Genomic DNA, 24,019 nt, shown 5'->3' on the forward strand with positions numbered 1-24,019 from the left:
ACCCAACTCAAGGGGCAGTGAGAGACGAGTGGATGAGAGGATGGTAATGACAAGGATAGTGGAGGGATGCCGTGGTGGGGTGCTCGGAACGAAACACTGGCAGCTACCCTTGTCCGTGCCGGGGGGTGTGTGCTCTTGGGACAGAGTCCGGCCTGGTTTGGGAGACTTTGGTTTTTTTTTTTTTCCCTGACTGGGGACTGTAACTTTGGGCCAAGACTGGGAGTCCGCGGCAGCAGGGGACAGAGGCCCGGTGACGAGATGATTCGTGGTCTGTGATGGGCTGCTGACGCTTTGCTATGCCTTGTATAATGTGCGTCCGACTGCACTTTTGCAGATACAGACAGATGTCGTACAATTTGGAGTGCAGAGGGGGAAATATATTTGAAGGGCAGGAGAGCAAAATGCAGGGCTCTGTCGTCCCAACCAGCAGTGCCGCTGCCGCTGCCGCTGTCGCTGCAATGATATGCTTCTGCCAGTGCACAGAGGAGGCAGGCGAATTGGATGACGACCGGACGATGCGACGGCTATGTACTCTCTGACCTTGTCCTTTCTTGGGCTTGTAGAACCCAGCAGAGGGAGTGCATGCCAAAGACTAGGAGCTGCTGTGTGCCTATGTTAATCAAACTAGATTTCCCAATCATTTACGTCGACTCTATTGTACCTCGACAGCCCTTCTCGTGGCTGCTGGGTCGAGGCTTGTGTCGAGTGTCGCTGCGATGGACCACCCTGACGACGTAGCTGAGACTACGAAGAGCTGGGTAGCTGCTGGCGGTTGAGGCTTTCGGGAGGGGTTGATTGGCCGCGACACTCAGATTAATGAGGATGAAGCCACAAGCGCCATGTAAAGCATCGATAGAAAAAACAGACTAGAGACATGGCGTGAGAAGGGAGAGGGGATATCCATCATCCTGCCAATTGACCCCTCCAAAAAAGCAACGACTGTTGTCGCCAGCCACAATGGGATTCAGAAAAAGCAACAGCAGACAATAGGCAAACGGGCAGTCGGCAAACGCCGCGGTAATGGCACTGCGAAGACAGAGGCAGCCAAGTTATTACCATTGCTCTAGATTGCATCGTTTACTGGCCTCCATCGCTCATTTCTTTCTGATATAGGTAGCTGTCTGTAATAAGACCAGAGTAGGAAGTGGGAGCGTTCTTGCGTGGATATCCCTGGCCTGGTTTGTTGATTAGCACGGACGTGATATTTCTTTACTTCAGCTTCGCTGTGGCATCGACTGCCGTGTTTCTCTCCTCACGACATGCGACCGGGTGTACCCAAGAAGAGGCAGTGACGTTGCCACGCCGAGCGGCCGTCGCCATGGCTTTTTTGACGATGCGGAGGCGGACTGACGGGCGTCGAGCAACTAAGTCCACTGGGGACACCCGTAGGCTCGATGAAAGTGAGGCTCTGGGCTGTTCTAGCTTGTTTACATTCTGTCCTTTTTGGCATGGTTTCGACAACGTGTCCAGGGAGGACACTAGCAGCTCGCTCAGCACAGGGTAAGGCTGGACTTGGGCTGGATTCAGAGGGCTATGGTTGCATCCCATGTGAGGGGTGTGCAGACACAATTTTCGGTCCTCTTTGACGCCGTTCAAACGTCCTATTGCCAAACGTCAGAGTTCCCTTGCTTCCATGAATCAGACTGGACAATCCATCAATTGTCCGTCAGGCGTTCTGGCGTCGCAGCGAAAGCTCCCGTGCTCCATGCAGGTGTTCTCTTGCTGTTGTGTGCCTCTTTGTGTTCATCCCAGAAGAGAGGTTGATTGCTGATCGACGGGGCTAGCAATGGGATGCGCAGTGTCCCTTTTGCATGTTGTTGTTTTTGGGTGAGACATGACGCGGATCCCTGTCGGTTAGCTACGGCCAGAAAGTGACCGACTCAACCAGACAAAAGCTGACAACTTGTTATTTGCACTCAATGGCTGCCATGCACAGTCGACGATGGCATCAAGACATGTCGGAGGCTTCGGAAGACATGACATCGTCGGTTTGGCGCTGAATCGCCTGTCGTAAACAAGAAGACAGTGGCTCTTGGCAGGAATTTCACAATCCTCCACTTGTTTCCATGGCAATTAGTATGCCGAAATAAAAAGAGCGGAGGCGCCAGATGAGAAAAGCCAATGCTCTCAGGTTTTGAGAGAGGGGGTGTTCCCTCCTTCCCGCCTCCGTGCCCGGCGCACCTTAGTGGAGAACCTCCTCTGCCGCACCTGAGGGGAGAGAGGGGCAAAGGGGGCTACGCAGTTGAGAAAGACCTGAGGCCTTAGAAGAAGGGGGGGGCCTGCATGTCTACCGCTGACGGCAAAAGTTGGTTGGGACCTGTTGCCGCTCACATGGATAGTCCATGTTCTGGAGGAGGGGAAGTTTGCATAACAAGAGGCTTTTGTGCCGCTTCCCCGGCTGCGCTCGGGGCGCAAATGCATAAGCTTGACGCAGACGGTCAGATAAACATGGGATATAGATGCCCTGAGCTGGGCCGAGCTGTGCAGAAAAAGGTCCGCACAAATGTCATTGTCTGGTTGTCGATTACTTCTGGAATCCTCCAGCCTGCCTGGCTTGTCAGACTCAGTAAACGAGCGGGTATCCAGCGAATACGACCCGGCCGGCAAGGAATGACTCGGCCCCCAAAGGGCCAAGAAATCTTTGTCGAGAATTGCGTACTACGTAGTGTGTGGGAGTAAACTTCCGGAAGCCTAGTTACAGAACTGGATACTGTAACCTCGTGAGAAGACCGAAAGGGCAGAAGAAAATTGGTCGAACAGGATAGAAGAGAAAAAAAAAAAACCGAAGGATTGGAAAGCGACAGGGAAGTCGATCTATGGAAGGAAATTTTTTCATGGGTGTAGAAATGATAGAAATTTAGTTACATAGAGATGTGCAATGGGGGCAGGAGCAATGGGAGAAGTACCTTTTCTCAAGAAATGGGCTTGAAAAGTACTTTTGATTGCCATACCCTGTCCTATCGACATACATAGTACGGAGTAGTATTAAAGTAATAAGGTAAGGTAGGTATTACCTACAGACCAAAAAAAAAAAAAATCCCTCCCCAAAGGTGTCCAAATCACTGGTTGGCTGCGGACATTGCAATAAAACGCAAATGCAAATGTAAAATGTCTCATGTTATCCTGTTCTATTCTCGGGATTACCTTGCTGGGGGGGGGAAGGGAGGGGAGGGACGGAGACACAGCGGGATGACGCCAGAGCACTATCAGAGCGAATTTATTCCAAGATGAGATTCACCCCCTCCCTCCCTGGCTCCCAGGCTCCCAGGTCTCTCTTCGTCTAACGTCTCCCTTTTCTCCGCGTCTGTTGCCAGGTGGGATCCTGCAACGCCGAACTCGTACGCATTTAAGAGCACAACATCCATTCAGTGGACAGTGTACAATAAGAATAGGAGAAGTATAGACTGCGAAATGGTACAAGGGAGGCTCTGATGAAAGGGCGACGAAAGGGCTTGAAACAAAGGCAGATGCTACAGGAGCCACCTAATCCTGGCAGCCCCCCTTCCTGGGAAAAGCCCTTCAACGTCTTTTTTTCTTGCTACTAGAGATGAGGTCTCCTTCCCGCTTGCGCCTCCGCCAGTCATGGGCCCCTGCTCTCATCTTTCTAGGCAGGAAGCTATCCACTGTTAGGATACCATCGCTGTGATTCGCCGACTTTTGATTTCCTTGCTCTCCACTGTAAATCTCGCTCGATGGCCCTGATGAGTGACAACTTTTCGTCTCCGTGTCTCTCCACAGCGCCACTTTGCAAGACACTGCCCTGGCTGTCTATCATTCACTCCCCCCTCCTTTGGTAAACTTTTCTCCTTCACCCCTCAGTTGGGTTCTAACAGGAGTGCAACCCAGGCCCAGTTCCCCGGCTAAGCGAAGACAGGGCCACAAACAGGGCAGGGCAGGGCAAGACAAGGCACCACGAGCAGCAGACAACGGATTACGAACAGTAGAGGACCACCAAAGACCCGGCGGACTTCGACGGGGCTTGCGGGAATTAGATCCACGGCCAGAGGGCTGGAACTCCTAAGCCTTGGAAGGACCGCCGCTGATGACGAAAGGAATGGATCTGGAATTGAATCTAGCCCTGACTTGCAAGACTTGGCTTTCTCCCAGGCTCTCTCACCCGTCAAGCCGGCCATCGCTCTGTTCGATGATCGGTTCCCAGTAGCCTGGTCCATCGCCCACATCTCCAGCCAGCCAGCCAGCGCCAGCCAGCGCCATCCAACGCCTTGAAAGAGGGAGAGGGGCGGCTTGGGGCGCATTTCCACATGTTCTACACGTACTTCCTTCTTCTCTTACACTTTCCAATCAGATGCTTTGACCCTCACCTCTCCCGTTGGCTATCGTCTCTGAGGGGTGTCTGGGAAGCTGAATAAAGCTGAGACAGGCCTGGGGACATGCGGGTCATCGGGCTGACAGGAATGGATGAGTATCTGATGCAAGACCTTTCGTGATTGTCAGGCACCTTACGGAATCAGGGTCCCTGTTGCGACGGAGGGTCGGAGCTGCGCCTTTTCACTGACATTGTTAGTGCTGAATATATGCAGAAAGCAGATGTAATGTGCTGGGAGGCACAATTTCGCAATCAATGTTGCCTGCAGAGTGTATGTTTAGTACGCCCGTACGCTCCGGGTGTCTGTCACTCTGTCGTCTGCCACACGTCGTACAGAGAGTACTTAGCAATAGTATGAGTAAGATACCCGACACGACATCCGGCAAAGAGGTGCGGAGTACGTACCCGGCCTATCACCACCCTGGTCCAATGTGCTGTGATGCGATGCTGAGGCGACCATTCGCTCTTCCGTGCCCCATGGATCGAGCAAATCCATCGCTTCTCATTCGTCGCATATCTAATCGGACGAAGAATGCCGGAGCCTGTACTGAAAATGTGCCTGTTCCTGCGTTTAGGGCTCATGCTGATGCACCTTGTGTGGGGTGAACCATCTGCATTAGTACATAGTACGTTGAATGTATCTGCAGACTCACGTTGCTTTGTCATTTTGAGTCTTTTTTTTTCTGCCCATTCCATTTTTTTTTTTGTGTTTCCCACGCGCGCCCCAGAATGACAAGGACGGAGGAAGAAAAGACTCATACACACTATCTCAGATCCCACCCGCTGCGGAGCTTGACTCAGAGGTCTAACTCCTTTGCAGCAGCGACAGACTCGGGAGAAGCAAGTTTGGCGAAAAGAACCGCTGGCCCCATCCTCAAAACTAGGTTGCTCCCATTGCTTCCCATTTGCTGTCCTCGCTGGGATCTTGCTTGAAAAACACCCGCTGCCAGAAGAGGGGAGGGTGCCCCCCCCCCCCCCCCCCATCTGCACGAACCAGAGGGCGGTTCGGTGTTTGCTCAAAGAGATGAACGAACGGGATCTCAAGAACAGACTGAGTTTTCTCTGCGATAACTGACTCGGTGTTACTCTGGGGTTTTGGTGAGGGTATCCCCGCCATGGCCACAGCACCGACGATGAGAAGCTAATTAGTGCAGCCGTCGGTGCAGACGGTAAGCCTTTTTTCGCCCGTTGTCTTTTGAAATTTGTGCTGCGAACTCCTCCTTCTCCCCTCTCTTTGTCTCTCTCTCCAGATCCACTCGCAACGTGCCAGCCCGCACACATGTTTGATGGGTTGAAACAAAAAAAAATTTATCCCGTCAACCCGCCTCTCCATTTTCCTGTTCGACGAGTGCCCATTGCCTATCTTGACATTGTGTACTAGCATGGTAGGGCCCAAATGTTGCCAAATTTGGAAGAAACGCCCGGCGCCCCCTCCAACGACCAAAGTCTGGTTAGCCCAAGAGCCATCCGCGCTCAGAACGAACGAGCGTCACAACTTCACGAATGCTTGTCAACAGTCAATGCCATCGTTGTCTTGTCCTTTCAGGAACAGCTGAAACGACATCGTGGCAGGCAACACGCCCACAATACGTGAAAGCTCTGCCTCCTCTTGATCACTTCGGCCGCCTCTCAACGTCCGTTTCACCTTTATCCAGGTCTCGTGAGCGGCCTTTTTTTTTTTTTTTTTTCTCCGTTTCCTACGATATCAAAATAGCTCCCGCATGTGGTCTCGAAGCGCGATGGCTTCTAGACGCCGCCACAAACCGGCCGAGCCTGTTCCCATGATCTCATTCGTCTACCTAGAACCATCATGTGAGGCAGGATGACAGTTTTGTATCCCCACCGCTTCTCAATGGTAGCAAATGTCCTTATGTCCAGGTTACGATGTCGCCTGTGCAGCCGTCATTGGCCCAAAGGTTTTCGACAGTATGCTGCAGATCGTTCGAGACAGCTGGGGGCGTCCCCATCCCATGTTAGCCATTGCACACGGCAACCTGCAGAGCCGTCGGATAGATCCTCACGGTGGCTTTGACGAAAGCGACGACCATTGTCGGTGCGCCAGCGCCAGGATGTGTTTGTTTGTTTGCCTGTGCCTCTCTCTATCTGCATCTGCTCAGCCATAGCACGATACTAGCCAGCAAGATCAACTCGTCATCCACCACAACCGACATCGCCCACTAACATCTGCCGGAAGGGTGATATGCCTGGGCTCAGCGCCCTGGCCTCGCCCATATTCCTCCTCGTTGGTGCAGGCCTCCGATTCCGACGCCTCACCGGTCATGCCCGCTCTTGGCCAGCGACTCGAGGCCGACGTTGCACCTACACGACGTTGCAGGGAAAGTCGCCGACTTTCGCCCGTTGGCCTGCTTTGCTGCTGCTTTGTTGCACAATTTCCGCATGGGTTTGTGAAGTTATTCTCCGACTTCCACGCGACATCCTAGGGTCGGCTGAGAATCTGGGGGGGGGGGGGGGGGGGGGGGGTTGTTGACAGGGCTTTTGAAAAGCCGCCCAAGCTCCAGCATCAACAGCTTCCAAGCACCGATATTAAGATTTGATTAGAGGGGGCCATCTGCCGGATGCCATCATCGCTCGAAAAGGGGTGTAATGCACCCTTTTTCTGTAGCATTTCGCTTCCGTTCGCATTTCGTCTCCCTTGTATTTCGCCTACCCCGGTCGTGGTCCATGTTCCGCCCCTCCCCGAAAAGTATCTTTGCACCAAAAATTCTCTTGGGTAAAGATGGCTGGTGCAGGATGTAACCCTTTCTCAGGGGCTGTTGAAGCTTTAGCACTATCGATTCACCAGCAACATCAACCAGGTTTCAAGGACGCTTGGGTTAGCCAGGGCTGTTTGGCGAGTGCTAACCAGTTCAATGCGGACTTTGGGGCTCAATGCAGGCGTTGAATTTGGTCAAGTCGGCCAAATGTGGTAGATGCGGAACTACAAGGGCTAGTCGCCCGGTTTCTATGGATGTGAGTGAAAAGTTCATCCGCGTCGTAGAGAGCGCCACGATGCCAACGGCCCTTGTTTGGGGATGGTCTGAATTAAAGTTTTTTTTTTTTAAGTTTTTTTTTTTTTTTTTTTTTTTTTTTTTTTAGAAGCAATCCTGAGGTTGTTCGTAAGCTATCTCCAGATGCCTTGAGTATCAAGATGGGTGATTCTAGTCAAGAAAACTGGGGCTTGCCAAATCTCCATATGGCTTAAGGTGAGGCCACAGGCGGACAATGGAGGCGCTGTTTGACTGAGCCGAGGAGACATACGATATGCCATCGTTAGTGATGAGCTCGACAGCTTCAGACGTTATCCAGAGGTCATCTTCCACTTTCGACATCTTCCACTTTCGACGATTACTTTTACAATCACAACTTTCTTTCAAGGCCAATGCAGGTGTTTCAAGCATGGTCCTCAAACTTGCATCAGCATTTTGTTATAGGATTACGCTAGCAGCTCAATGAAGAGGATGTTGACGTTGAGGTCGTTTTTGGATTTCGGTCCGGTCAAGGCGGTGTACGCGGTGCAAATGGACTTCTCCGGTACTGCGAGAGTTGAGTATATGCATTTCACTGAAGCAATACTGGTGATTCTGCGGCAAAAGTTCATGGTATCGCTGTGGCAATGAACGTCGCGTCATATTATGATTCTCCAGACAAACTTTAGCAAACGTAGATCGAACTTCACAGTTTAAGGCGGGTGATGTGATGGATGGATGAATGCACATCATGCTACATTGGCGAAAGGAGTCTTCGTGAACTCGGGCGAAAGATTGACGCATTTCCTGAGAAATTCTTGCCCCCCGGTACTACAATGCTTCGGATCATGTATTTTGCCATCTGTAGAATCGATACCATGTAGAGCTACAATGCCACATCTACCTTACGTTGCGTATGCGGTCAATTCGGATATGTCGGAGGCGTCTGGAGCGGGCAGTATGTACTTCCCTCCATATACAGTCCAAGACCAAACTTGGTAGTCGGGCTCGATGAAGGTTCTAGACCATGATCACACATTCTTTGTGTATACGTAGATCAATTAAAGCTGATGATATGCATGTATGGACTCCAATTCAATTGGCAATATGGATGCGATGTGTTATCCGAATGCCATCGGGATTCGTTGGCCCTCTTATAAAAACATCAACGCGGGCCGTTGCACCAAGCTAACCCAGAAGCACGTCACATGCATCTTGGCCTGGACGGCAAAAACGGCAGAGAGCAATCAAGCTGTTCGCAGAAAAGCTTGTCTTCTCGCCCTTTCCTCGCAATCTGACAGGCACGCATACTTTGGCGTCCAGGTACGGAAGGAGATGGTCGCTTCGCCCCTATGATCTCCGGCTGATCAGAGGTTTAACCCCGCAATTTGGCCGCAACATCACGCTTCTTCGGTCACTATAACGCCGAGACTTTATGTAATGCTCCAAAACTAGCAACACAACCTGCGTCTTCCCTATTGCCGCCTGCGATATTTTGATCAATTCAGCATGGGCCAGCGGAAGAAATGTTGCCCTGCTTTAGCCAAAGAGCGGTCCGCCTCGTGTCTGGTCTCGTCACGCACCGTAATATAACGAAAGACTGGGATACCCCGCAAGGAAAGCTTATATTAGCCGTGAGCTGATTGCTGGAATGACGAACGGCCCGCCGTATGGGCAGGCAACTCTTGCGGTGTTGCACTCGGTCTCATTTCCCGCGATATATGTACGTGGGCAGAAGCTGTGTGTTTGTGTGATCGGCTTGCGGCTCCTTTTAAGATATTAGATCTAGCGTTCCATTCGCAATGAAGCATCTGCTCCAGCGACGCAGATCGTCTTTCTGACTTGCGGGAGCTGCTGCGACTTGAACCTGCCGAGTTCGCATCATTATCCATCGAAATGCGTTTCTTCAGGGCTGTCACGGCCTTGGTTTGGCTACTTGTCTCTGGGGCTGTTGCCACTGACAATGGCCTCACCGATGTTGTGTCGTGGGACCAGTACAGTCTTCTGGTCAACCATACGAGAGTATACATCTAGTTAGTGCTTCTAAATATTGATTGGCATTGATCTCGTACTAACTATAGATGACAGCTCAGCCGAGTTCCATTACGCGAGACTGCCCGTCCCCGAGTTGTGGCCTGTATGTCACCCTCTTATCCCCGAGTTCACCTGTTAACACCCTCTAGGATGTGCTCCAAAAGTTCAAGGCCAATGGTTTCAACGCTGTGAGGTAAGTCAACCACTTCTCTTTATCTCTGGCCACAAAACTGATTGGTTTCAATAGCATCTACTTCTTCTGGTCCTACCACTCCGCCTCCGAGGGCGTCTTCGACTTCGAAACCGCCGGCAAGAACATCCAACGCCTGCTTGACTACTGCAAGGAGGCCGGCTTGTACGTCATCGCAAGAGCTGGACCGTATTGCAATGTATGAAGCACCTTCCTTCTCCAATTGACATGTGCTAATCATCACAGGCCGAAACCAACGGCGGTGGCCTCGCGCTATGGGGCGCCGACGGCCGCTTCGGCAAACTTAGATCCTCGGATGAGCGGTATTACAAGGGTTGGCTACCATACATCAACAAGGTCGCCAAGATCATTGCCGCCAACCAAATCACGAACGGCGGAGTAAGTTGTCTTTCATTCGTTCTCAGAGGTACGGTTTCGTGTGTGATGCTGACTTTTACAATCCGGGTAGCCTGTCATTCTAAACCAAGTCGAAAACGAGAACACCCAGACCGCTTACAATGCCGAAAACACATTGGTCATATACATGGAGCAGCTTAAGAAGGCATTCCACGAAGCTGGTGTCGTCGTGCCCCTGACTCACAACGAAAAGGGCTTCCGTGGACGCTCTTGGTCGACCGACTACAACAACGTCGGCGGCGCTGTCAACATCTACGGCCTCGACAGCTACCCTGGCGGTTTGTCTTGCACGAACCCGGGAACTGGATTCAACGTTGTTAGGACGTACTACCAATGGTTCCAGAGCGTCGCGTGGACACAGCCAAGCTACTTGCCTGAGTTTGAAGGAGGGTGGTTCTCGAACTGGGGAAGTGAGACCTTCTATGATGCGGTATGTTGGAGCACATGAAAGTCCCAAGAGGGCTAGCTAACAAATTTCTGCAGTGCGCTTCTGAGCATGACCCAGCCTTCCCGGACGTCTACTACAAAAACAACATCGGCCAGCGCATCACCTTGCTCAACGTCTACCTGAGCTACGGAGGAACAAACTGGGGCCATAGTGAGTGATATGCCGGCTCTTGGGTAGGCTCAGCTAACGATAGATAGGCGCTGCTCCGGTGGTCTACACAAGTTACGATTACAGGTAGGAACGCCGATTTCTCCGTCGTGAAGCCGCTAACACGAACCAGTGCTCCTCTTCGAGAGACTCGTGAGCAGTGGACCAAGCTCTACCAGACGAAGCTCATCGGACTCTTCACCAGAGTTTCCAGCGGGCTCTTGAAAGTCGAGATGGTTGGAAATGGTACGGGCTACCAGCTTTCGTCCTCAAACGCCTTCACCTGGGTCCTCCGAAACCCAGACACCCAAGCCGGCTTCACTGTTGTGCAGCAAAACAACACTCGTTCCCAGACTCCTATCCAATTTGATGTCACCCTCAACACGACTGCCGGTTCGGTAACCGTTCCCGGCGTGGTGCTAAACGGTCGTCAGAGCAAGATTCTTGTCTCGGACTATGCTCTTGACAAACACACTCTGCTCTACGCCTCCGCTGATATTGCCACCTACGGCGTCTTCGATAAGGAGGAGGTGCTCGTCTTTTATCTGCAAGAGGGCCAGACGGGAGAGTTCGCTTTCAAGGATGAGACCGACGTAACATTTGAAGTCTTTGGCGACTCTGAAGTCAAGGCGACCAAGAACGGCGACCACGCAGCTTTTACCTGGAAGCAAGCTTCCGGCTCGACGGCGGTCAAATTCTCCAACGGTGTCCTTGTTTATTTCCTAGAGCAGAAGACTGCCTGGCGCTTCTGGGCCCCGCCGACCACCTCCAACCCGACTGTCAAGCCCAACGAGCAACTCTTCGTTCTCGGTCCCTACCTGGTCCGCAGCGCCAGCATTTCCCACGGCGTGCTTCACATCTCCGGCGACAATGACCGGGCTACAACTCTTGAGGCCTACGTTGGCGACAAGCCTATCGAAACTATCGACTGGAACGGAAAGCGCCTACCCGCTACGAAGACTTCCTACGGCTCCTTTACCGCCCAGATTCCGGGCGCTGAGGACCGCACCATTGCCCTCCCTGAGCTCAAGAACTGGCGCTCCGCCGACGCGCTCCCCGAGGCGGCCCCCGATTATGACGACTCACGTTGGGTGGTCTGCAACAAGACAACAACACTGAACCCGTACGCTCCAATTACCCTGCCGGTGCTCTACAGCTCCGACTATGGCTTTCACCCAGGCGCCAAGATCTACCGCGGCTACTTCGACGGTGCCAACTCCACATCCGTCAACATCACTGCCTCGGGTGGGTTGGCATTCGGCTGGTCAGCCTGGATCAATGGGCAGTTCATCGGCGGAGACGTCGGATCGGCCTCGGCGACGACGACCAATAAATCCCTTGCCCTCCCGAGCTCTGCACTGCGCGCGTCTAACAATGTCCTAACTGTTGTTGTCGACTACCACGGACACGACCAGACTTCGACAGCGCAGGGCATCAACAACCCGCGCGGCATCCTCGGCGCGCAACTACAGCCTGGCACCACTCGCACATCGACGGGTTTCAAGCAGTGGAAGCTTACTGGCGCAGCCGGCGGCGAGGCCAATATCGATCCTGTCCGCGGACCCATGAACGAGGGCGGCCTTCACCCAGAGAGACTCGGCTGGCATCTTCCGGGTTTCACCCCATCCGGATCATCGTGGACGGCAGAGTCCCCGCTCGAGGGTCTTTCCAAGGCGGGCATTCGCTTCTATACCACTACGTTCACACTCAACATCGACTCCGACCTCGACGCGCCGCTCGGGCTCGAGTTCTCCGCGCCCAAGGGCACGCCGGCGCGCGTCATGTTCTGGATTAACGGCTACCAGTATGGTAAGTACGTCCCTCACATCGGCCCGCAAACGCGGTTTCCCGTGCCGCCGGGCGTGCTCAACAACCGCGGCCGCAACACTCTGGCCGTCAGCTTGTGGGCGCAAACGGACGATGGCGCCAAGCTCGACGGGCTGAAGCTGGTTCAGTACGGGCAGTACCAGACGGACTTCAAGTTCAACCGCGACTGGGGCTACCTTCAGCCAGGCTGGGAGGATCGACAGGAGTATGCTTGAGTAATATAATGTGTGTGTGTGACAGAGAGAGCTAGAGAGACTTTTCTGCTCCGCTCGCTGATTGTAAAGTACATATAATAATACAAGGATATTCTGTACAAAGCATCTATGTCGACCTCGACCTCAATGACAGCCACTCTTTGTGAAGCCGGCCCCACTCCAAAGCGTCATTCCGGTGACGCTCTGCAAGTTTCTTTTGGCCTTCATCTTCGTACAGCTCGCTCAGCCTCAAATGCTCATTCATCAACGGCTCGAACGCACTCTGGATCCCCGAAACCGCGGCCTTGGTCAGCCAGTACAAGTAGTGCTCCGATTCGGGTTTCAGAAGGGCTAGATGGTAGTAACCCTTGGCGTAGTCCTCACCCGCCAGCCTGGTAAAGGTCTTCGTGGCCTCCTTTTTCTGACCCAGGCGAAGCTGGGTCTCGCCCATCTGCTCGAGGCATGTCCCGAACCAGTCAAAGTGCGTGGCATCGCTGCCGACCTCCTCGGCCCGTTTGAAGGCCTCGATGGCCAGGTGGTCGTCGTCGCGGGTCTTGCGGTACAGATGTATAAGGCCCTCGACAACAATGGCGTTGGCGTCGCGGCCAGCCTTGATGAGGGCGCTGCAGCGCTCGCGCATCTTGGCCCACGCCGGGTTGTAGTAGCTAAAGGGGCTGTTCTTTGATACTTTTGATTTGAGGAGGATCCGAGCAAGACTCAGGGCCGACGCATCATAACCCATACCTGCGGCCGAGTTAAGGAGGTTGCAATAGAGATACCACTCCTCCTGCACCATGTTGGGAAAAGTGCAGACAAAGATGGCCGTCTCGTGGAGGGCAGCGGCCGTGGCGTTTGTGTCTGGCACTGCGGTCTCAGCAACTCCTCTCATACAATCCATTGTGAATGTTTGTCGCGTTAGAACTACGCAGACTTACCGTAAAGAAACTGCGCCTCCCAATATGGCGACTTCTTGCTGTTGGCGAGAGCGTCCAGGTACTTGCTGTAGATGTTGTACGCCTCCTCGGCGGTGACATGCTGGATTTGCAGCTCCCTGTGCCTGGTCCGGAACTCGGACAACGCACGCTTGGTGAGAACAATTTTCGTCATGGTCTCTTTCCGTTTATGCTTGGCATCCGGGTCGGGGCGGAGGTTTGGTGTGGACTTGACCCTGGGCTTCATCTTGATGGTCCTCCTACTCGTGGCAGCAGAGGCTGGAGGTATCGGGGCGAAGGCGGCCAGAACCCGTGGGACAGCGCCGGCCACCAATGGCCGCGCATGGCGGGCGGGAGTAGTTGCTAGCCGGAACATGGCGCTCGAGACCATATGCGAGGATGATTAGGACGAGAATAGGCTTCTTAGTGTTCCATTGATACTTGCTGAGTGGGCCGCGAGAACGAGGAGAGACCAAAGGGAGAGAGAAAATGAAGCCGCTCAAAGAGATCTACAGAGATCTGTGAGTCCTAATTATTGCAATGGCGCCAAGAGATATCCAGGATTGAATAATCTAGGCTACTTACATTGAGGTCCCCCAAGTGTGAACGTGGTGAGATGAAGCTTGGAGCAAGCTTGACTGAAGTTCACGATGAGTGAGGTGGGTCCGCAGATTGACCAATCATGTTATGATTCTTCAACGATAAGCCCCACCTCGAAAAAAAAAAGTTGCGACTGCACTCTTCTCTCGCCAGCAGCTCAGTCTTCACTCATCAACAACCACAATCAACAATTCTTCACCAGTCAATTCGGTCACCTAAAGTTGTCGGAGAGCTTTGAAGAAGATTCAAATTGGTTTAGTTCATTCGGATCAGCTTGCAGTTTCACTCGTATCGCGGTTCGCCACCCAGCGCCCAGCGGGAAGCAGTTTGACCCGTCGGTCTTATATTCACAATGGTCACCACACGGAATATGACACGCTCAGGAGTCGAGTCTCCGGCGGAGAACACCACACCCAAGAAGCTACCCGTGCGAGGAAAGGACGGCAAGGGCACACCCAAGTCTACACCTAAAGCTACTCCCAAGAAGGGATCCGCCAAGAAGGATGAGAGCAGCAGGCCGTCATCAAAAAAGAAGTCGTCTCTCGCGGTGGAATTGAGAGCAGAGTCGACCCCGTCCAAGAGCACCGATTTACAGGGACAGACTGTGATCACAGGGCCCGAGCAGCCGGCGCCAGAGCCGGAGTTGGAGGACAAGGTCATTGACGATTCAGAGGCGTCGCCACAGTCCGGAAACGACGCAAAGGATGAAGAGGCGACGAAGGAGGAGGAGCCAGCTGCGCCCGCGGAGGAAAAGAAGGCCCCAGCTGCCGAGCAGGCGGACGATTCAGACTCTGATGAAGCCCCCGAGGCAGTTTCTACGTCCAAGGCTGCTGTTCAGGCGAAGAAGTCCGCGCAAGCTGCCACCAAGGCCATCGCAGAGTACGTACTTTAAAGTTTTTGGTCCGCGTCTCATAGCTAACCCCTCTCTCAGACAAGCTGCCGCTCAGAAGCGTAAGCGTCAAGAGCGCAACGTCCGCCTCCAGGAACAGGCTGCTGTTCGCAAGGCCCAGGAGACTGCGGCCGCTGAGGAGCAGGCCAAGAAGGATAAGGAGGAGAAGGAGGAGGAGGAGGAGAAGCCCCAGGCCGCGGCGGAGAAGCCCGGACGTCGTAGACTCGACAAATTTGATCTTCCCGCCGAGCTGCCGGCTGAGTTCCTCAACTCCGACTCCGAAGATGACGGCGAAGGCGCCGATGACGAGCGCAAGCCCCGCAAGGTCCGCAAGCTGAGTGCGGTGGAGGCCCAGATTGCGCGGGAGAGCCGTGGCCCCAAGGATGAAGTTGTGGGAACTACCGTGTTCCGGGTTGCCAAGAAGGAGGACGAGAGGATGACGCCTAGGGCGCAGAAGTACTCAGTCAACGCGAAGAAGGCGCTTTTGGCACGCGGCAGGACACCCGTGAAGGCGCGCAAGGGGTTCTTTGTTTAGGTGTGAAAATGAACAAATCGGGGGCTATAATGGGCGGGACGGAGAATTTGAAGAAATTGACATGGAAAGGCAATGAATACTACAAAAGTTGGATTTGAGGGAGGCTCAAGCGAGGCAACAGCCAAAAAAAAGTCGGTTTGCTTTTAATGATAAAAGGCTGATTCATTACTGGACTTCCAGATCACATCCAAGGTCCTACGTGCACAGTGATTCACATCAACCCGCAAACACCCCCACCACACTTACAGTTATCGCTGGACAGTTTGTAGAATTAACTCGCGATCTAACCCCTAGGCTCCCGGCACCTCAAAGCTTAGCACAGGTTGTGTGGCGCCTCTTGGAATATCAGGGTCCTTCAGAGGCTTTAAACACGGCCCACCCTGCAGCCCAGGACAGGGCCTCCAAAAACGCTGCGCAACGGCGATGGCTCATAGGCAGGATAAGATGGGGTGCGATGTTGCCATCATAGTGGGCAGCCATTGCGCCATCGCGCTGCCCAACCATCGCCGCGGATATTGGCCGAATGGGGGAACCAAGCTTCCTTGCCGATTGTGCGAATCAATCGCTATTCGTTATCGATATGGTCGCCGATGAGCTTTTTCTTGATCTCCACGGCGAGTCAGACCAAGTGATTGGTATAAGAGCGATGCTTGCGATGCTTCGGGGCCGGTCTGGCTATTTATTTTCAAGTTTCAGGACTCAACGAATGTAGGAAGACTGCCAGGCGATTCTCTCAATGGCTACGCTTCAAGAAAAGTCGCCGGCTGTGGCAGACAGTTCTGTCGATGCCCGCGATGAGACTCCAGGATCAGAGTCGTCTCACGAAGGTCCTTGGATTCGCTTCATGACGGCTCTCCGCTGGTACTCACGCGATACACCCAGCAATGAGAAGGCCCTCGTGCTGCGTTTAGACCTGCTGATTCTCATCTTTGGTTGCTTGTGCTTCTTCACCAAGTATCTCGACCAGTCCTCTCTAACCAATGCCTACGTCAGGTATGACTCTCACTCCTGACAACGTCTGCGGAAGCTGACACAACACAGCGGCATGAAAGAAGACCTCAACCTCAACGGCAACGAGCTCAACTACATGACCATCGTCTTCTGGTCATCGTACTGCACATCCATGATCCCCGCCTGCTACTACCTGACCCGGTATCCCATTAACGTTGTCCTTCCCATCCTGGAGATCGGCTGGGGTCTATCAACATTTGGTCTCGCGTGGGCCCAGAATGTCCAGACTATCTATGCTATGCGCTTCTTCACGGGTCTCTTTGAATCATCGTCTTTCACGGGCATCATTTACGTCATCGGCAGCTGGTACAAGCCCTCGGAGATCGGCCGCCGCGTGGCCCTATTCTACATCGCTGCACCCCTCGGCACCATGTTCGCCGGCTACCTCCAGGCCGCTGCCTACACGAACCTACACCACGTCCATGGTCTCGCTGGCTGGCGTTGGCTGTTCATCGTCGACGCCATCATCACCATCCCCATCGCCTTCATCGGCTTCTTCGTCTTCCCGGACGTGCCCTCGCGTTCGAGGCCCAGGCTGCTGCCCGCTCACCTGCATGCCTTTGCGCAGAAGCGTCTAGAGGGTTGGACAGCTCCGCCGCAGCTCAAGGTCTCACGGGACATCTTCAAGAGGGTCTTCACTCGCTGGCACTGGTATCTTTTCGTCGCGCAATGGACTATCATGAACGAGAACCTTCAACCCAGCGGATCCCCTTTTTCGTTGTACCTGAAAGCTTTTCCCGAGACGTACTCGGTTACGCGAATCAACACGCTGCCAACAGTTGCGACAGCCATCTCCATTGTCTCTGCGTTTGCCGCTGGCGCGCTCGCTGACCGCACCGGCTGGTTTGCTGGCTTGTCCGTGGGCGCAACGGTCCCCTCGTTGATCGGCGTCATCATGCTGGTCGCCTGGAACGTCGGTGAAGGGGGCCGTTTGGCAGCTTTCATGCTGAACGGCTTCGAGGGTGCGATCCCGTCGCTGACTATGGCCTGGGCGACAGTTACGATGGCGGGCGACGCCGAGGAGCGTGCCATTGTCACGGCATCTATGAACGCCATCGGACAGGCAATCGTTGCCTGGGCTCAGCTACTGCAGTTCCCAGCCGTTGAGGCGCCATACTTCCGGCGCGGCTTCCGGAGTGTAGTGGCCACGATGGTGGTGCAGTTCTTCATCACGGGGGCTATTTGGTTTTTGGTGAGAAGGGATCGAAAGGCAAAGCAGCAATGGGAGGATGCTGCAGACGAGCAGGTGCCGGGTGATGAGAAGCAAGCGGAGGTGTAATGAGGCTCAGGTTCGTCAAAACATAGGTAGATTTGGTATTGGATAATGGGAGGAAAATTGAAAAATAGGGGGATTCCATCTGAAATTCGTAATATTTTGTCAATAATGCTAACGGACACCGAAAATCAGGTGATGGGTGTGTCGGGGAGGACACAAGACACCAAAGACAATACATGTGGGAAGTGAAGCCACAAGAGATATATACCCAAATAACAAAACATGTTCCTTGAGAGTCCAAAAAATTGGTCAAGCCTGATCTTTACCCGTCGTCTCGTGGTGAAGAGAATGCTCATCATGATTCGGAGGAAAGTGGAAGCAGCATGTAATTGGTATTTTGAAGTTATGATGGCAAGTGCCACATAGCATCTCCTTTGCTGGCTGGATACAGTCCAAGCCTCGTCGCTCGTGAGTACTTTTTGATATATACTAGACCCAACTCCGCCGAGAGCTTTCTACCGCATGCTCTTACCATGATACTAAAGCCAGGAGCTGTTCATCCCTGAATCATACAACCACCACCTCAAGAGGACCCAGGCTTCTCCAACGCATTCTTCTAAAACCAAACACCTGTCAGCAACCCTCGATTAGTCCTCTGACACCATCACAACCTATCCAAAGATCATCGAATCGAATCACAGTCCCCAACTGCAGACTAATTCGTCGTCTAGCAGACTCGCCGAACCAAAGCGATGCTAGCGTCAGATGCTCCGGTGCGATTACATATCCCGCGACGTTTTGAAAACCCCCACAACTATCATCTGCCGACGACAAGATGACCATAAAAAGTATATATACACACACACACACACACACATGTTCAGCACGAAGTCGATCGCCGCCGTTAGCATATACCCGCACAGCCCACCTTGAGACGAACTAGCGAATCTACCGGCCAAAACCCCCCCCCCCGCTAAACATCACACGATGGCGCGAGCCCGAGGGCCCCTTGGCCCCTTTAGTCTCAAGCCCAAGCCCTGCGTGCTATTACGGTAAACGTCGGTGCTGCTTGGAAAATACCCAGAGCACCGGCCAGTCCGACGAGAACAAAAAAAATCACAACAAACAGAGTCCGGAGAGTCATTTCGGGCCTCCTCTTTTCCCAGGCCCCTCCCCCCTTTCGTTCGGCGTCTTCGTTCATCCCGCCTCTCTGCACTCACTGTACGCCCTTTGCACGGCCCGCCGTTGTTCGCACATGTGTTTCCTCCGTGTTACGCAGCAAACGGCAAGGTGAGTAAACATGAGCGGATTGGTTCATGCTGTACCATCAAGGTTGTGTGCTACGTGTTAGTTCCACACAAGATGGATTCTGTCGTTATCTGTGCAGAACGTCCCTAGGAGTAGCCTAGATGGATAGGTTGAATTCAATGAGGCCCTTCATATTCGTGTTTTCCTTTACATCAATTTCTCGTTGCAATTAATCTAATCCAAGCTCGAACTGCTTCAGATGAAACTTCTGGACCGGACTGGACTGTACAAGTGCACACGAGTAAACATTCCAACCCCAAAATCATTGAGCCGCAGAGTAACTGCCTCTCCCATTTATAGTTCTGTTGTGTCATTGGGTGTGTCGTATTTGAGTGATTCCAACATCATGGCATTATAGATGAATATGGTCATACCGCATGAGCGCGAGCAAAAGGCACGACCCAAAGCGAGCTGGTCAACAGCTCCTGCACAGCAAACAACAAGGCGGCAACGCTGGACAATCTTTGCCCTCACTCAACTGACAGCATCGTGAAATGAAACAGATTGTAGACAGGCCCATCTGGCTGTTCCAGACATACAAAAAGAATCGTTGAAGTTGGACCATCTGCATAACCGCCAAACCAGACACAATAACAAAAAGATCAAAAGCTCAGCGTCTCGAAGACGCGCTTACTGACCCCAACCCGATTTGAACGGATAACCTTTCGATGATGCTCCTGAACTGGAGTCGAACGCGCTACCGTTGCGCCATAGGGCCATTAGTAATTGTTAAGGCGGCCACATTTGTCGCAAATGAAGCTCGCGAAATGCGTCAAAACGACAACACCTCATTGGCCCACACGATATCGCGGTCCCCACCGAAACATTCGTTAGGCCCCCCCCCCGTCGCGGTTAGGGCCCGCTCCGTCAACTAATACGCACGCTCGCTCGCCTCGCCTACCGAACCACGACCGGAGTCATGCCGTGTTGGATGCAGCAGCAGCAGCAGAAGCACGAACCGCAACCACAGCAAGCAGCACCACCGCTGACATGACTCCCAGAGCGGAGCATACAGAGTGGGCTTGAAACAACGCTCCCCTCCCCCCAGCCAGAAACCAAGAAAAACAGCGCCCTACGTGTTCCCCGTCATACGAGCCAAGCGCGCTTTCCCTCAGGTGTAGAGTCACTTCTCCCCCTTCCCCGTTTTGAGAGTTTCTTCGTCCGGGTTCCAGCCTGGGGGAGAGCCGCGAGCCGACGGCCAACTAGACGCCACGAAGAGAGCACACCTGACGACCTGGCATGCACATAAAAGGCTTTGTTTGGGCCTTGGCCGTGATTCAGCGATTCGTTGAAGCAAACCCGGTCACGGTGTCAATGTGGTGGGGACCGTCGCTGCGGCAAGGCGGAGAGTCGTTGCAACAGGAACCCTCTCGCCGGTGGGACACAATCCAGCTTAAGACGTTTGATATACCCCATCCCAGTCCTTTCGGAGTTGATCGCCGACCGTGGTTCTTCACCTCTTTTTTTTTTTTTCGCTCGTGCAGACGGTGTGGTAACATCGTCTCCAGCCTGTCTCTCCCTGGACGCCCAGTAGCACAGACGTCTCGAACAAATCAGTACTTGTATCCGTCTCATGTAGGAATGGGAACTCGGTAGCTTTGATAGGAACCCATCGCCACTTACGGCCGTTTACGTCCGTGAGTTATTAGATTTTGACAAGTTTGACAGAACGGTCCCACGGCTGCTCGACCGTCCAGAAGTGGCCGTCTGTGCGAATAGAGTTACCTGATCAGCACATCGTCTGATCCCGAGATCGACTGCTCTGACGCAACAAATCTCCAAAATGCGCAAGATGAAAAGGCAGTCCTTAATCGGTCGCAGGCGACTCGCAACCCCCCCGCCCTCGGCGGCGCCCTAATTGAGGATGGGATCGCCATGGACCAACGGAAGCGTGTCAAGGCAAAACTTCGGTCAGCAGCCGGGCTTGGGATTGGATCGAGTGGTGGGATTTCTGTCTCAAGGCCAAGGTCGTCTTAGGGATGTTTGAAAAATAGTATGAAACACTCCATCTGTGGGACGAGATCAAGATCCAATGCTGGGCTTGCATGGACCCTAGCTTAAGACTGCATGTTTCCACGGACATTCTCAAACTTGGAAGTTGAGACTCCTCCGCGCTTTATTGTGATTTACCTATATTGCCAGCGGATACGATTTGACAAACCCAATCTCTCGGTTGAGGGGAAGGCCAACCTGTCGAGTATCATCAGGTGGTAAAGGCAAGTGGCCTATGAATGTGTGACAGCTGTACTGTGGTTGGCGCTCCGTTGAGTGCCGGCCGAAGTTCATGCTATGCTCTGATCTGAGACTGAAGCGGCATCAAGGTATCTTCCGACTGGAGCGAAGAGTCCGCGTCAGCCCATTCACGCACGCAAGCACATCTTTCGGCGCGGGTTATATTAGACATTGCCATCATTATGTGTATAATTTGTGGTGGGAAGCTTGTGACTCGGATCATCCGACAAAGCTTGGCCGGAAACCCGGTGAGCAGTTAGTGCTGTTCACTTCGTCCCAACTCGCGTCTGTCGTCTAGGAGGTTCTACGGGCTGAGCCTTATCGGATCCGACCTGTAGCATTGGGAACTCCCTATTTTCAGTTTGATCGACGCCTGTTCGGAGGACATCTGCACAAGGCCTGACTCGATGACATGGTGTGCACGAGGGAACCCCCCATGTTCACTAGTCCTAAAGCAAACGCAGGTTGCGAGCCGGCGCAAGAGGAGGGCATCGGCCCCAAAGCTGACAGCACTGGTTGGCAAGATGTTCTCTTCTAGAACCGCATGTGTCGAAGCCCCGAGCCGTTTGGCGTGTATTATTGATGAGGATCGTCGTCGCAAATGCAAGCCTCGTCGAAGACGGGATGAAGCAGAAATGCAAGAACGACGCGGGTTTGATTACCATGCAAGTCTGGCAGATTGGCAATAGCCACGTCAAACGCCTACAAGCGGGATGGCGCCTATACTATTCGATTAGCCACAGGCGCCGTCTTTTACCTTACTTGGTACGACTGACGAAGAGGCCTCACCCAAGCCTAGGAGGTCCTCACTTGGCTAATGTGGCCGGCCATAGGCACCTGTCCAGCCTGCGCGCCGGCACGCGTGTGCAGATTGGACTAAGAAACCAAGCAGAATACCCTTCTCAGCGTTGGGATTAGGAAGGCTTGGTTTCTGCTAAACTGCTAAAGCCTATTTTTGGCGTCGATTGTAAGGAAAACCCGGCACGATGGAGATTCGCACGAGATAATGTGCGTGGAATTTCTTCGAGACCTAGCGCCGCCGCAGTCTGGGCCGTCTGATGTGGACGGCAAGAGCGAATTCAACCCGACCCGAGAGTCTGATTTGCTCAAAAGGTCGAGCAGTATTCGCGAAGCATGTTCGGGGCTTGCAGCGCGGAGACGAGCCGTGGAATGGTGAGACACAGATATGTCTTGGCTTGTTCCCGAGACATGGTCACCCAGGTTCCATTTTTCCCATCATCTGTTCCTCGTAGCCATTCGACAGGGCTGGTCAGGAAACTCTGAATGACCATTTCTGAAGAAATCGTGCACTGCCGACGCTCTGCCCGTCGCTGATGAATGTGAAGGTCAGAGGGCACGCAGGTCGCCGCAACGGGCGAAGACTTGTCTTGATGCGGATTGTTCACCGACATTTTGCTCATGGACACCTCGTCGCTGAAGCTCCTCACTTCGGTGCCGTCTTGGATCGCATTCTTTCCTCGCCAATGCGACGTTGTACGGCAAAGAGTGCATTGCCGTAATGCTACAATACTCCGAAAGGGTTCAACACACACCATCGTCGGCACCGAGGCTGCTCTCCATTCAGGCATGGTCCAAAGGAAGTGGCACAGTGCAACCCCCAATACGCCGACAACCAGGGAGCTGCTAACTAGACTACATGTTCCTCCTCCACGGCTTGAACCGCTAACCGCCGTTTCCCGTGTCGGTGAGCATTGACGATAGATGGCCGATCCTACCCCAAGTCTTTGTGGCTGCGCGAACAGAACGGGATGTTCCAACTAAGCTGCACGTGGCGAGAAGGATAATATTGGAGATTGTCGGCTAACTCGAGATCCAACCCATGTAGATCATTGCTAGACTCAGCAACCACAGCGTCGGAAATGGCTGGGGAAGTCTTCAATCCTTCGTGAGAAGCCAGATACGCGGCCACCCGCTCACACTTGGGGTGGCAACCTTGTTTGACAATATGTGGTGTAGTACATACCTTCTTGTTTCGACGACAAGTGCCTGTTACGCCCGGCAAGATTTCCATCGTGATGCTCCATGTGCATCATCAAGCTGCAGAGTCGGCTGTCAGTGGGCGGGCCAGAGGGTCTCTCATGTACGCCCTGACGTCGCGATGACTGCGTTTGCATAAGTGTTGTTCTTGTGCGGATACCTTCAGCCAGACGGCACATCCGGCCGCTACTATGTATGCAGGAAGGACTGGGGGCCCGGTTTGGTAGAAGGATTCCGATGCGCTCATGTGGTGTCAGGTCAGGACAGCCGAGAGTTGTCCGGATAGCTGGCACAACTGGGAATAAGACCCACTCTCACCGTCAGTCAGTCAGTCAGTCAGTCACTGAAAAAAAATGAGAACAAAAAAAAGAAAGCATGTCACCATCAGATATGACTACCCAAGTCCTGATCGGTCGAATTCGCTGCATCGGGATTGGTGTCCGTATTGTAACCACTCTTGGTTCGAACTATAGCCGAATCTTGATATTGTTGCGAACATGTACACTACTCCTCATGGGCTGAGGTGGTAAACACCGCCTGACGATTGACATGATGGGCGCGCATCATTTCGAGCTTGGACCAGATGGTGGGCAGGGCCACTGGTGCTTCTGCTGCCCGTCATCAGAATCCGTGGCTATTGGTGAGAAAGGCCCATGACGTGAGCTGCGATGCCTGGTCTAGCGAGCACTCCATCAACCCGACCCTGATCTAGTGGTAAAGCTTGCGACCACACAAAGGCAGACGGTGC

At 53.3% G+C, this 24,019-nt stretch overlaps 6 protein-coding genes across 6 annotated transcripts; 4 read left to right on the top strand and 2 right to left on the bottom strand.

Annotated features, from left to right (window-relative positions):
• Positions 1-4,756: 4,756 nt before the first annotated feature.
• On the top strand, positions 4,757-4,933 carry CTRU02_212939 (uncharacterized protein; the record flags this gene model as incomplete). Its single annotated transcript, XM_036721505.1, has 1 exon — positions 4,757-4,933. One exon carries the CDS (start codon positions 4,757-4,759, stop codon positions 4,931-4,933), a length of 177 nt encoding a protein of 58 aa, XP_036586674.1.
• A 2,840-nt stretch (positions 4,934-7,773) lies between these two features.
• CTRU02_212940 (uncharacterized protein) lies at positions 7,774-8,097 on the bottom strand (the record flags this gene model as incomplete). The annotated part of the gene is made up of 1 exon (XM_036721506.1): positions 7,774-8,097. The coding sequence occupies one exon, from the start codon at positions 8,095-8,097 to the stop codon at positions 7,774-7,776; it is 324 nt and encodes a 107-aa protein (XP_036586675.1).
• A 1,092-nt stretch (positions 8,098-9,189) lies between these two features.
• On the top strand, positions 9,190-12,571 carry CTRU02_212941 (glycosyl hydrolase family 35; the record flags this gene model as incomplete). The annotated part of the gene is made up of 9 exons (XM_036721507.1): positions 9,190-9,326; positions 9,382-9,430; positions 9,477-9,520; positions 9,575-9,716; positions 9,764-9,916; positions 9,987-10,364; positions 10,418-10,532; positions 10,580-10,616; positions 10,663-12,571. 9 exons carry the CDS (start codon positions 9,190-9,192, stop codon positions 12,569-12,571), a joined length of 2,964 nt encoding a protein of 987 aa, XP_036586676.1.
• Positions 12,572-12,677: 106 nt separating this feature from the next.
• CTRU02_212942 (uncharacterized protein) lies at positions 12,678-13,873 on the bottom strand (the record flags this gene model as incomplete). Its single annotated transcript, XM_036721508.1, has 2 exons — positions 12,678-13,408; positions 13,486-13,873. The coding sequence occupies 2 exons, from the start codon at positions 13,871-13,873 to the stop codon at positions 12,678-12,680; spliced, it is 1,119 nt and encodes a 372-aa protein (XP_036586677.1).
• Positions 13,874-14,434: 561 nt separating this feature from the next.
• Positions 14,435-15,506, top strand: CTRU02_212943 (uncharacterized protein; the record flags this gene model as incomplete). The annotated part of the gene is made up of 2 exons (XM_036721509.1): positions 14,435-14,961; positions 15,014-15,506. The coding sequence occupies 2 exons, from the start codon at positions 14,435-14,437 to the stop codon at positions 15,504-15,506; spliced, it is 1,020 nt and encodes a 339-aa protein (XP_036586678.1).
• A 736-nt stretch (positions 15,507-16,242) lies between these two features.
• CTRU02_212944 (major facilitator superfamily transporter) lies at positions 16,243-17,796 on the top strand (the record flags this gene model as incomplete). Its single annotated transcript, XM_036721510.1, has 2 exons — positions 16,243-16,499; positions 16,548-17,796. 2 exons carry the CDS (start codon positions 16,243-16,245, stop codon positions 17,794-17,796), a joined length of 1,506 nt encoding a protein of 501 aa, XP_036586679.1.
• Between the last annotated feature and the right edge of the window lie 6,223 nt (positions 17,797-24,019).

The sequence above is a fragment of the Colletotrichum truncatum genome (assembly GCF_014235925.2).
Source record: "Colletotrichum truncatum strain CMES1059 chromosome Unknown Contig_0009, whole genome shotgun sequence".
NCBI classification, from domain to species: Eukaryota; Fungi; Ascomycota; class Sordariomycetes; order Glomerellales; family Glomerellaceae; genus Colletotrichum; species Colletotrichum truncatum.